Source organism: Scyliorhinus torazame, chromosome 10 (assembly GCF_047496885.1).
Source record: "Scyliorhinus torazame isolate Kashiwa2021f chromosome 10, sScyTor2.1, whole genome shotgun sequence".
Classification (NCBI taxonomy): domain Eukaryota; kingdom Metazoa; phylum Chordata; class Chondrichthyes; order Carcharhiniformes; family Scyliorhinidae; genus Scyliorhinus; species Scyliorhinus torazame.
Window position 1 is genome coordinate 119,331,006 of NC_092716.1, and position 14,108 is coordinate 119,345,113.

At 48.7% G+C, this 14,108-nt stretch overlaps 1 protein-coding gene across 3 annotated transcripts in view; it reads left to right on the forward strand.

Moving 5' to 3' along the window:
- Positions 1 to 14,108, forward strand: part of dnaaf1 (dynein axonemal assembly factor 1) — a 281,897-nt gene that overhangs the window by 173,639 nt on the left and 94,150 nt on the right. For all 3 annotated transcript variants that reach the window (XM_072518667.1, XM_072518669.1, XM_072518668.1), the window contains one exon: positions 3,993 to 4,114. In XM_072518667.1, coding sequence (XP_072374768.1) covers positions 3,993 to 4,114 — 122 coding nt within the window. The remainder of the gene's footprint in view (positions 1 to 3,992; positions 4,115 to 14,108) is intronic.

Sequence of the window (14,108 nt, forward strand, 5' to 3'; positions counted from 1 at the left end):
GATTTGCAGGTACAGCATTAGTTATTTTATTTGACTTGCAAGCCTGACTCAGTTCACAGCGGTACAGAACACATCCTGCTTTCTGCACCCCCAGAATCGAGTGAGTCTATAGGACAAAGGAATCTCTACTGATACATTCAAATGGCATCAAGTTTCACATACACGATTCCCATACGTCATCCTATACCCCACCTGACCTGGCCATACATCCTAATTGGCTCACTTCCAATCCCTTCCTCTGGCCCCCTATGACCCAGCATCATTTTCTCCTCCTTGGCTGGCTACTCCTCCCCCTTGCTTTGCCATGCGTTCTGAAATCATTTGTCTGTGAACTCACCAGAATGAGACTGGCCTATCTCTACATTACAGTAACTAATGTCTCTAAAACAATTATTTTATATCACATTCGTCAGTGCGCCATCCTCCAGGGCTAGGGCACAAACGGTTAGAGACTTTCACTTTAGTAATGGAGAGGGATAGGTACGTGCAACAGGGCAAGGTTTACAATTGAGGAGAGGGTAAATACGATGTTGTCAGACAAGAATTGAAGTGCATAAGTTGGGAACATAGGCTGTCAGGGAAGGACACAAGTGAAATGTGGAACTTGTTCAAAGAACAGGTGCTACGTGTCCTTGATATGTATGTCCCTGTCAGGCAGGGAAGAGATGGTTGAGTGAGGGAACCATGGTTGACAAGAGAGGTTGAATGTCTTGTTAAGAGGAAAAAGGTGACTTATGTAAGGCTGAGGAAACAAGGTTCAGACAGGGCATTGGAGGGATACAAGATAGCCAGAAGGGAACTGAAGAAAGGGATTAGGAGAGCTAAGAGAGGGCATGAACAATCTTTGGCGGGTAGGATCAAGGAAAACCCCAAGGCCTTTTACACATATGTGAGAAATATGAGACTGACTAGAGCGAGGGTAGGTCCGATCAAGGACAGTAGCGGGAGATTGTGTATTGAGTCTGAAGAGATAGGAGAGGTCTTGAACGAGTACTTTTCTTCGGTATTTACAAATGAGAGGGGCGATATTGTTGGAGAGGACAGTGTGAAACAGATTGGTAAGCTCGAGGAAATACTTGTTAGGAAGGAAGATGTGTTGGGCATTTTGAAAAACTTGAAGATAGACAAGTCCCCCGGGCCTGACGGGATATATCCAAGGATTCTATGGGAAGCAAGAGATGAAATTGCAGAGCCGTTGGCAATGATCTTTTCGTCCTCACTGTCAACAGGGGTGGTACCAGGGGATTGGAGAGTGGCGAATGTCGTACCCCTGTTCAAAAAAGGAACTAGGGATAACCCTGGAAATTACAGGCCAGTTAGTCTTACTTCGGTGGTAGGCAAAGTAATGGAAAGGGTACTGAAGGATAGGATTTCTGAGCATCTGGAAAGACACTGCTTGATTAGGGATAGCCAGCACGGATTTGTGAGGGGTAGGTCTTGCCTTACAAGTCTTATTGAATTCTTTGAGGAGGTGACCAAGCATATGGATGAAGGTAAAGCAGTGGATGTAGTGTACATGGATTTTAGTCAGGCATTTGATAAAGTTCCCCATGGTAGGCTTATGCAGAAATTAAGGAGGCATGGGATAGTGGGAAATTTGGCCAGTTGGATAACGAACTGGCTAACCGATAGAAGTCAGAGAGTGGTGGTGGATGGCAAATATTCAGCCTGGATCCCATGGCGTACCGCAGGGATCAGTTCTGGGTCCTCTGCTGTTTGTGATTTTCATTAATGACTTGGATGAGGGAGTTGAAGGGTGGGTCAGTAAATTTGCAGACGATACGAAGATTGGTGGAGTTGTGGATAGTAAGGAGGGCTGTTGTCATCTGCAAAGTGACATAGATAGGATGCAGAGCTGGGCTGAGAAGTGGCAGATGGAGTTTAACCCTGAAAAGTGTGAGGTTGTCCATTTTGGAAGGACAAATATGAATGCGGAATACAGGGTTAACGGTAGAGTTCTTGGCAATGTGGAGGAGCAGAGAGATCTTGGGGTCTATGTTCAGACATCTTTGAAAGTTGCCACTCAAATGGATAGAGCTGTGAAGAAGGCCTATGGTGTGCTTGCGTTCATTAACAGAAGGATTGTATTTAAGAGCCGTGAGGTGATGATGCAGCTGTACAAAACTTTGGTAAGGCCACATTTGGAGTACTGTGTACAGTTCTGGTCGCCTCATTTTAGGAAGGATGTGGAAGCTCTGGAAAAGGTGCAAAGAAGATTTACCAGGATGTTGCCTGGAATGGAGAGTAGGTCTTACGAGGAAAGGTTGAGGGTGCTAGGCCTTTTCTCATTAGAGCGGAGAAGGACAAGGGGCGACTTGATAGAGGTTTATAAGATGATCAGGGGAATAGATAGAGTAGACAGTCAGAGACTTTTTCCCCGGGTGGAACAAACAATTACAAGGGGACATAAATTTAAGGTGGAAGATATAGGAGGGATATCAGAGGTAGGTTCTTTACCCAGAGAGTAGTGGGGGCATGGAATGCACTGCCTGTGGAAGTAGTTGAGTCGGAAACATTAGGGACCTTCAAGCAGCTATTGGATAGGTACATGGATTACGGTAAAATGATATAGTGTAGATTTATTTGTTCTTAAGGGCAGCACGGTAGCATTGTGGATAGCACAATTGCTTCACAGCTCCATGGTCCCAGGTTCGATTCCGGCTTGGGTCATTGTCTGTGCGGAGTCTGCACGTCCTCCCCGTGTCTGCGTGGGTTTCCTCCGGGTGCTCCGGTTTCCTCCCACAGTCCAAAGATGTGCGGGTTAGGTGAATTGGCCAATGAGAAATTGCCCTTAATGTCCAAATTGCCCTTGGTGTTGGGTGGAGGTGTTGAGTTTGGGTAGGGTGCTCTTTCCAAGAGCCGGTGCAGACTCAAAGGGCCGAATGGCCCCCTTCTGCACTGTAAATTCAATGAAAATCTATGATTAATCTAGGACAAAGGTTCGGCACAACATCGTGGGCCGAAGGGCCTGTTCTGTGCTGTATTTTCTATGTTCTATGTTCTATGTTCACCAGTCATGTTCATAATAAACACCTGTGCACAAAAGTTCCAAACTGCCTTGGAGTTCTTTCAGAAGAGTGTGAGGTCCGGGCCCTGACATCAGACATCGCACATCGCCCCAGTCCCCTGCCCCTCCCCCTCCCTCTCAACCCCAATCCCTCCTGTTTCTGCACTCCTTGGACAGGCCGCGCGATGTTGTTGGGGGATGGGGGGGTGGTTGCTGTAGTGGAGGACAGGGTGGTATGGTGGCGTGGGGACACACATATGGTCGATGTTGCACTGCGCAACCACAGGCCACGGTGAGCGGTCAGTGGGGTGCACAGCAAGGTGGCTGCCTTGCAGGCCGCGGCAATGGCATTCTGTGCCTGGACACCCCACTCCCAGAGGGGTCACCGTGACCCAATTCCCATCCCCTGGTCAGCCCCTGCTATTCCCCCGGCCCTGGCCGATGCCTCCCCACGGAGCCCATGGTGGCACCTCTGGGAACATGTCCTGTCTCCTTTTTCTCCCTCATCAGCCCAGGCACCTGTTTCCCGATTTTAAAAACCACAACAAATTAACCTTGCCGTCGATGCTTCCTCCTGGTGGAGGTGGAACATCGTGGGACCCCTGGGAATGCCGGATCGACCCTGTTAATGTTATGCCAATGGCGTTTACTGTACGTGCAGAGTAGAATGTATTGATGCTGCTGTCAAGGCACCGGAGCATGGCATTCCAGCGGGTGCCCAACGCCGGCCATGGTTTATAACTCACGCACGATTCCCCGCCCAATCACTGGACGGAGAATACCGCCCAAGGTGCCAGAAATAATGAAAGATTTGTTATGGAATGTAGTTTTTTAAAAATAACTTCACTAAAATATTTGTGGGCTGATTCTCTTGACTATTGTGAGTGTGTGTCTTTCAGATGCACTAGAAGCAGTGAGACACTGTGCAGCCTAGTGTGCAGCCCGAGTCCTCTCTAAAGCCAGTTTTTCACTCTGCTTTTCACAGCACGTGTTGAACCTGATAGGCAATGACGTCATTAAGAAAATCGCTAACTACAGGAAGATGTTTATTGTGCATTTGCATCAGCTAACATTCCTGGATGATAGGCCAGTCTTTCCAAAAGACAGGTAGGTGTCTGAGCAACACACTGGCTATCTAAAGTCACTTTTGCTCTCTGCTAGAACTAATAGAAAAGTTGTAAGAATTATCCATTTAACAGGCCAAATGTGGGTCTCCATTGCTGTGCAGTTATAGTGGGCGGATTAAGCATACGATAGGTTCAGTACATCTTGAGCGGCCGAGTCCTAACCTTGAGGGGCTAGGCCCGTGCCGGACTGATTTCCGCCCCGCCAGCTGGCGGGAAAGGCCTTTGGTGCCCCGCCAGCTGGCGCGGAAATGACATTGCCGGGTGGCGCATGCGCGGGAGCGTCAGCGACCGCTCACGGCATCCCCGCGCATGCGCAGTGGAGGGGTCTCTTCCGCCTCCGCCATGGTGGAGACCATGGCGAAGGTGGAAGGAAAAGAGTGCCCCCACGGCACAGGCCCGCCCGCGGATCGGTGGGCCCCGATCGCGGGCCAGGCCACCATGGGGGCACCCCCCGGGGCCAGATCACCCCGCGCCCTCCCCAGGACCCCGGAGCCCGCCCGCGCCGCCTTGTCCCGCCGGTAAGAGAGGCGGTTTAATCCACGCCGGCGGGACAGGCATTCTAGCAGCGGGACTTCGGCCCATCCGGCCCGGAGAATCGCCGGGGGAGGGGGGCCTGCCAACCGGCGAGGCGCGATTCCCGCCCCCGCCGAATCTCCGGTGTCGGAGAATTCGGCAACCGGCGGGGGCGGCATTCACGCCAGCCCCCGGCGATTCTTCGACCCGGCGGGGGGCCGGAGAATCTCGCCCCTGGTATCTGTCATGCACCCTTTTGTACATCATCTTTCCGTCTATCTCTTTTGTCATCCAGGGGTCTCTGGATTTGTTTGTCCTACCTTTCCCCTTTGTGGTAATGTACATTGAAGACAGCTTGTTTCATTACAGTTTTCCTTCCAATCTTTGATTTCGACCCACCTGTTCTCAGCCCATTTAAATTGACCATCCTCCAATTTAATATTTTTACTCTAGAATCGTCCTGTCCTTTCCTTTTTTTAAAAGTATTTTTATTCAAAATTTTTAACAATTAAAGCACATAATAGTACAAAGTGAAACCAACACAAAACCACAAATCCACCCGCCCCTGACACCCTAGCCAACCATCCCACATTACCACCCTTCTCCCTTAGCAGCTGACAGTAACCAGCTCCTTGAAATGTAGTATAAACAAACCCCATCTCCCAACAGAGGCGAAGGCTAAAATATCTGGCCCGGTCCCATCTGCAACTCCGACGTCCCAATATGGCCCCCAGGGGACTGGGCTCTAAATCCACATGCACGATCGCCGGCATGGTGCTGGAGAACGTTCTGCAAAATATCTCCAACTTAGGGCAGGAAGAAAACATATGTACATGATTGGCTGAGCCCCTCCCACACCGCTCACAAGTATCCTCCAACCCTCCTCCAACCGGCTCATCCTCGACTTCTTCAGATGTGCTCTATGCACTACCATTAGGTGTCTCCCCCCTAGCCTTGCGCACGAGGTTGAGGCATTCACCCTCCGCAACACCTCACACCACAGCTCCTCCTCCAGCTCCATCCCCAACTCCTCTTCCCACTTAGCCTTAACCCTTCATTTCCATCACCCCTCGCTCCTCCCATCCCCGAAACGTAGCATCCATCATCACTAGCTCAAACCCATGGTTCCCTCGGATCGGCATCAGCTTTGAACCCGAACCCAACCTAAAATGCTGCCAAAATTGACTCCATATTTTCAGCTTGGCCACCACCATCCGACTCCCCGAGTAATTCCCTGGGGCAAACTGGAGCGGTGCCATTCCCAGCGCCTGCAATCCCGACCCCTTACAAAAGCCTGCCTCCATCCTCTATCCTCATCCACAAGCCTTCGTCCCTCTACTCCAGACCCGCACCTTCTCAGCGTTCGACGCCCAATAATAGGTTCGGAAGGGCCAGGCGTCCCGACTATTGCTCCCTCTGAAGTTCCGTACTTCTAATCCTTACTGCCTTACTTGTCCGTACAAACGCGAGACCAACCTCTCCACCCCCATAAAAAATAATTTCGGCAGAAAGACCGGCAGGAACTGAAATAAAATTAAAACCTCGGCAAAATGTTCACAACCCCTGCACCCGGCCTGCCAACGATAGTGGATGGCTTTCCCACTTCGGTAAATCCTCCTTGATCCTGCCCACCAGACTTGTGAAGTTCAACTTACGGAGCCGAGCCACCTGCGCTCCCCACCCCAACTCCCGCCCCTTGAGCAGACACCACAAAACACTCACTTTTTCCCAAATTTAACTTGTAACCTGAAAAAAAACAAATCTCTTAAGCAGTTCCATTATATTCCCCACTGAAGAGCCTGGTATGGAGATATAAAGCAACAGATCATCCACATACAGGGACACCCTATGCTCCCCCGCCCCTCCCCCTCACTATCCCCCTCCATTTATCAGAGCACCTCAGCGCAATAGCAAAGGGCTCTATAGCCAGCGCAAACAGAAGGGGAACATGTGGCACCCCTGCTCCATGCCCCTATTTTTGGGGCTCTTATTTTACCTTCCGATGAGAGCCTTATCCGGTTGGTCGGAAGTGCCAAAAATACAACTTTATTGCTAATTATTCACTTGAATAAGAACCGAATCAAGACTTAGAAACAAAATATCAAACAATACATAAAAGGGCACATGGCAAAAAAAGCAGTAAACATAAAAGCATTAAAAAATCACTTTAAACACAAACAAACAGATAGATGATCCAGGTAGGCAGGAATTCAGGAACAAGACCTCGACCACGAGGTCCTACTTTTAAGGGAATTCGTATCTCTGGGTTAATCCCCCATTTACTCTCATTGGTTTCTAATTCTCAGCTGAGACCTCCTGGTTTGTTAAAATCGATGTCTGTTACTTAGAGAATGATTTATTAATCAAACATTGGCCATTACTTAAAATTGACTGGTGTCTATCAAAGCCAACTCAGCATCTTCGTGCACAGCTTCATGAAAAGTACTGAATATGTTTCTGATGCCACAGCTTGCTGACCTTGCACATGACCTTTATGTAACTAATTAGTTGATACATTCTTATTGCTGAATACTCTGAAATACAATGGTCAAATCATTATATGAAACATTCACTGAAAAATGTCTAGATTCCCACAATCAAGACTCTAGAGTTCAATAGTTTATTCATTATCTGAAACAATGGCTGTATTCCCACAGTCAAGACCTTTCTAATTTCACTCATCTGCTATGCATTCAATTAGCACCTAAAACCATGAATAAATCAATAATCTATCACCTTTACAATGGAAAGTACCCTGCGTTCATCTCATTAGTGCGCGCACATGCCACTGGCTCTTTATACAACAATTTCACCCACACCACAAGCTTAGGCCCAAACCCAAACCTCTTCAACACTGCAAACAAATAGCTCCACTCCCAACAATCAAACGCCTTCTCCACATCCAGCGCCACTACCACCTCCAAACCCCTCCCTTCTGCCTGATAAGAAGCCTACTTGTGACAATAAGCGAATATTATTAATATTATATTATTATTTGACTACAATTGCCTGCCCTTTACGAACCCCATCTGATTCTCCCCAATCACCTTCGGGAGACAATGCTCCAACTTGAGTGCTAGCACCGTCACCAAAATCTGGGCATCTACATTCAGCAGAGATATTGATATATGACGCACATCGGGTCCTTATCCTTTTTAAGCAGCAATGAAATGGATGTCCCATGGTCTCCCGCAGTGGCCCCTCAGCCACCGTGTCCTCAAACATCTCCACCAAATGCGGCGGCAGCTTATCCAGAAACTTTTTATAAATTTCCACTGGGAAACTAGCGGACCCCGGTGCCTTACCCATCTGCATCTTCCCTATTGCCACCCGCACTTCTTCCAACCCCACTGGCTCCTCCAACCCTGCCCTCTCCCCCTCCCCCCTCCTACTTCAGGACACTCCAACCGCCCCAAAAAACCCCCTCATGTCTGACTTATACAAATTCTTCTAGAACTCCTCAAATGCCTTGTTCACCCACTCTGGTGCCACCCGCAGCACCATTGTCCTATCCGGAACCTGAACAATCTCACCGCCGCATGCTGCGGAGCTGGCTCTCCAACAAGCTGCTTGCCTTTTCCTTATATTCATACACGGCCCCTCTCACCTGCCTCAACTGCCGAACAGCCTTTTCCGTGGAAAGTAGGTCAAACCTCATCTGTAATTCCTTCCTCCTCACCAGAAGATCCGGAGTCAGATCCTCCATCCATCCTTCCATCCACCTCCAAAATTTCCTCTACCAACCACTGCCAATCCTGTCTTGCCTCTCTGTTCATCTGAACCTTAAAGGAGATGACCTTGCTCCTCACTACTACTTTCAACGCTTCCCACACCACTGACGGCAAATCCTCCCTGTTCCTATTAAACCCTACATGATCCTCAATCACCATTCCCATTTTAGTATAAAGATTTGGGTCTGGCAACAACCCCTCGTCCAACCTCCACGCAGGCCTCTGTGCCAGCCCCTTCTCCAGGACCACATTCACCCAATGTGAAGCATGGTCCAAGATAACAATCGCAGAATAAACTGCCGTCCTCACCCCAGCCAACAGCATCCTCTCAATGACAAAAAGTCAACCCTTGAATACACATTGTCTCCTGGCAAAAAAAACGAGTACTCCCTAAACTCCATACACCTCGACAGGTCCACCCCTCCCATCTCCCTCATAAACGCAGCTGACACCTTTGCGCCCACCCCCCCCCCCCCCACCCGCCCCCCGAGGGGCTCAGCAAACGCGGCTTGGACATATCCACCTTCGGATTCAGAACTGTAATCCAGTCCCCCCACCAATATTAACTGGTGCATTTCCAAATTCGGTATGGAAGCCAACATCTTCTTCATAAATCCTATGTCATCCCAATTTGGGGCATATAAGCAAACCAACACCACCAACTTCTCCTCCAAAGCACCCGTTACTATTAAATACCTACCCCCCCACCCCGGTTAGCCACCACCTTCTCCATCTGGGACCTTACCCTCTTGCCCAGCAATATTGCTGCCCTCAGGGCCCGACTATGAAAACCCGAGTGGAACACCTGACTCACCCAGCCCTTCCGAAGCCTCACCTGGTCCTTCACCCTCCTATGGGTCTCTTGTGACAGCATTATGTCTGCTTTCAAGCTCTACAAATGCGAGAAAACTCTTGCTCGCTTCACCGGTACACCCAGCCCTCGCACGTTCCACGTCACCACCTATACCAGCCATCTCTCAACCCCTCCCCCCCCCTCCTCCTCCCTCACCACCACCACCATCATAGCCATCTCTCTTATCCATCACAGCCACTACTCCGGTACCTACCCGACAGGCGAAACCCAGCCCTACCCCCAGTCACCATCAGCCACCTACCCCTCTCCCCTTCCTAGAAACTCCCCAGCCATTTCGTCTCAAAACCACCTCACCCTGTATCGTTCCCATTCCCCCCACCATTCATACCTGCCAGGTCCATCGAAACCTGTCCATATAGGTTCCAATGGCTGCGGGCCCTTCCCCGCCCCCCCGCCCTCAATCCTGTTCACCAGCCAACATATGTTTGCTATCGAGGTGGCCCCTGCCAGAGCACCCCCCCCAAACACAGATAAAACCAACACAAAGGCTCCCCACACGCAAACGTTCCAAACTTCCAACACAGTAATCCCTCAAACCCAAAAGAAACAAATCCCAAGCAATCACCACACAGCCCCAAACCATCCCTTCCTGAACACAACTTGAGAGAAAAAGAGAAGAGAAAAAAAGAAAATAGAGGAACACAACCAAAGTCCAAAATCATTTCAGTCCCAGTCCTTCAGCTTTCATGAATGCCTCCGCCTCCTCCACCATCTCAAAGTAGAAGTCCTTGGAGTTATGTGGAACCCTCAGCTTCACCGGGTAGACCATCCCAAACCTCACATTGCTTTTGTACAACACCACCTTCACCCAACGAAAGGCCGCCTGCCTTTTCACCAGCTCCGCCGTGAAATTCTGATATATACAAGTACCATCTCCTTATTTCAGCTTTGCCCACCTCAGCACCTTTGCCTTCACCTGATTCTGTGGAAGTAGACTATCACAGCTCTTGGTGGCTCTTTGATTTCTGCAGGAGCGACCAGTGAGCCGTGACCAGCTCGTAGAGGGAGGGGTCCTCCTCCTGCCCCATCAACATGGCGAGCATCTCCGCAAAGTACTCTGTCGGCCTCCGGCCCTCCCGCCCCTCAGGCAGTCCGACAATCCCTAGATTTTGCCTTTGTGACCTGTTCTCTAGCTCCTCCACATTGGCTCTCAGCTCTTTGTTACTCTCCACAACCCTCCGCAGCTCCTCACCCATTGAGGTGAACTTGCCACTGTGCTGTGACAATGCCTCCTCCAGCCCGTTCAATGCCTCACCTTGCTCCCGCATCACTGTAAATGTCTTTGACAGATCCTCCTTCATCGGGCCAAAACTGCCATCCACCCACTCCTTGAGCAAGGTCATCATCTCCTTGCGATGCTTGTCAAAGTGCTTGCAAAAACAGCATTCTAACTCCCCGCCATCACCTCAGCCAGCTTACCCACCATGATGGGCGTGGCCCCACTTGGCGAGCCTGCCCTCACTTTCGTTCCTCCAGTTGAACTCCCCACCAAACTCACCGGCGGATATTTGCTTGCCCCCTTTTTTCCTGGATTGTTCCTATCCTTTTCAGTTGCTCATCAAAGGCTCATGATACTGTGATCACTGTTTCCTAAATGTTATCCACCTGACAATTAATACACATAATCGGCCTAATTCCCAAGAACCAGTAATGCCTCCACAGTCATTGGACTGGAATTATATTGACATTGAAAATTCTCCTGAATTCACAAGAAAATTCCTTCCCCCTCTCTGTCATCTACACTTTTATGCCAATTCCTATTTGCATAATTAAACTCCCTTAAAGACCATGGCCGGGATTCTCCGAAGCGGTGGCTAAGTATTGACGCCGGCGTAAACACCGGAGCGTTTCACACAGGCGTTAGAGGGCCTTGGCCCAGCGATCCAGTTACCTGAAGTGGGCCAGCAGGGCACCGGAATGCTCCATGCTGCTCTGGCTGCCGATACGGGGCCCTGCACTTCCGGCCGCAGGTCCGCGCATGCGCGCGACTGGCGGCCCCGCGCAACATGGCGGACCCACACACTGGGTCGGCCCCAACAATATAGCCATCCGCCTCCCCGATCGCGCGCGCCCACCGATCGGTGGCCCCCGATCAGAACCCTGGCCGTCCTGGAGGACCCCCCGGTGACAGATCACCCCCCACCAGGGCGGCCGCTGCAGCTGCCACTCCAAGTGCCCGCCGGGTGGAACCATGTTAGAACCACGCCGGCGGGAACTCTGCCAGCTGCCGCCGGAGAATCACCGCGGGAGCCTCTATCAATGGCCCCCGACCGGCGCCTCGTCGACAACGCTCTCGCGACTGGTGGTGATTCTCTGATCCGCGGACAATCGCATGAAGGCGTCGGACCCGATCCCGGGTCTGACGCCCCATTCTCCGCCCGCGCCGAGCGATAGGGTGGAAGTGAGGGCTTAACTGGGTCGGGTCAGACTTGATGGGCCGAATGGACTCCTTCTGTACTGTATGTTCTATGTTCTTACCAGACTCCTAAACGACCCACTTATGGACTGACCTGATTAAAACTACACTCTTGTATGCTTCACCCGATGCTGGTGTCTGTGTGTACCTTGTGTTGCCCTATTAAGTATTTTCCTTTTATTTTATTATCATGTTCTAAATGATCTGTTTGAGTTGCTCGCAGAAAAATACGTTTCACTGTACCTCGGTACACATGACAATAAACAAATCCAAACCAATCCTTTGAAGCCACCTTCTTCCTTGATAAAGAGGATTCTGTCCCTGGCTCGGCCTGGCGAGGGGTCTATTTTGGATATACATAGCTATATTCTCTCATCAGATTCTGATCTGTTAAATGTTAGACGTTTTAGTTGCTGTGATGTGAAGAGTCTAAAGTTCTGTTCCTTTTCCACAAACACACATTTATTTCCTTCCAACAGCCTTTGCACAAAACTCTCCCTATACATCACCTGACAGAGGCCACCTGAAGCCCCTTTACATATCAGTGTCAATTAATGGATACTTAACATAAATGAGACAACTAATTGCAATGTCTCTTAACAGTCTCCCCTTCCTTGGAGAAAACAAAATAATTAGGTGAAAACAAAATTTCAAGAAACTCAAAAACACACACATGATTTGCCCCCTTTTTTTTTGTTTGGACGAGAAAGAAAAAAAAACAGTCACAGAAACAAGCGCCCTTCATTAACAATATCCAAAAGTTTCTGTGAATTCGCCCCTCTTTTCGTAAAACAGTCTGACAGTTGATAGCTCCTGTCGACTCATTTCATTTTTGTTATTTCCCCTCTGTCCAACATCTGCTTCAAACTTGCGATGTCTATCCGTAATCTCTTTTCATTGACACTTTTTGTGGAGTGCACATTTTCCCACAGGGATTTATTGTCAATGTCACAGTCAATAGGTATATTACCCAAATCCCCTAATCCCAAAATTTCTGTCAATATAATACTTGTATAAAAGGCCATATCCACCGCCTCTACAAGACTTAACGTCTCAGCAGCCAAAGTGCTTTTCACAACTCTCCTTATTTTCTTTGTTTCCCACACAAGCGGGCAACATTTACCATTGTTCCCCAAAAGGAAAATTATAAAACCTCCTGCGCTTGAAACCCCATCACATAAATTTGCATAGGACGCATCACTATAAACTATGAGTTTCAAGTGCCTCAGGTCACCTAAAATCGGGAACTTCAAAACACACTCCTGCATTTTTAGTTTGGCCAATGCTTTATTTGCTCTTATTATGACTTCCACTTTGGGATCATTCATTTTTGTACTCTACTCTAAGACATCAAAACTCACGTCCGGTCTAGTCTGTCTACCTAACCAGTTCAGTTGCCCAATTAAATTTTGCAGTTGCACTTTTTCTATCTTTGAAACCATTGCGTCTTTTTGTGAAACTCGGCCACGACCAATTGCTATTGGGCTGATGCTTTCCAAATAACATTGCTGACGTAAAGTTGCCCCAAACTTAGTCTGCCCAAGTTCCAGTCCAATATATTTAAATGCACCGGAAGCCTGACTTCCAACCCTAAATTCTTTCCTCAAACCAGAGATTACAATAGCTTCAAAATCCCTAGTCCCACCCCACAAAAAATCATCGACATGCATCATAAAAATGCCAGAAAGATTTCCTTTATAATGCCAGTAAAACATTGCAGGATCTGCTTTCAACTGGCTTTCAAAGCCTAACTTTAACAAAACTGACCTTACCGAAAAATACCAGACTCTAGTTGCATCATTTAATCCATATACACATTTGTTCAACTTCCAGAATACCCCTTCTGTGTTAGCTGCTTCTAATTTAGGAGGAAGGAGAAAAATGTCTCTCTGGAGCTGATGCCCCTGCAAAAAGCAGCTTTTATATCTATAGATTTGCATTCCCATGCCTTTGTGGCTAATAGAGCCAAGAAGATCTTTAAAATAACCTTTCCTGCTATAGGTGAATCTACCCTTAAATCCTGACCTTCGAAGTTTTCTTCAAATCCCCTTGCCACAAGCCTGGCCTTTGCCTTATAAGTTCCATCCGGAAGAACTTTTTCCGTGCAAATCCATCTGTGGGATGTAACTCTTTGTCCCCTATCCGGTACTTCGGTGTGTACCCCAAATTCACTCCATTAATGTAATTCTTGCTGTTTAGCTTCTTTGATAACTTTTTCATCTAATTTATTTGAAGCCACCAAAATCTCACGTGCATGTGGGCTTCTACTCCTATTAGTATTCGTAGTCTTACTCATGTTCCGAGACCTTGATAAACTACGTCCCCTCTCCCGCCTGGTATCTCATTCTGTACTGCTACTGCTTGATCTTTCCCTTCTGCTGTGGGATGTCCTTTCAATAGTTCTCGACCTTTTCCTGTTCACTATCTGATGTACTATCTG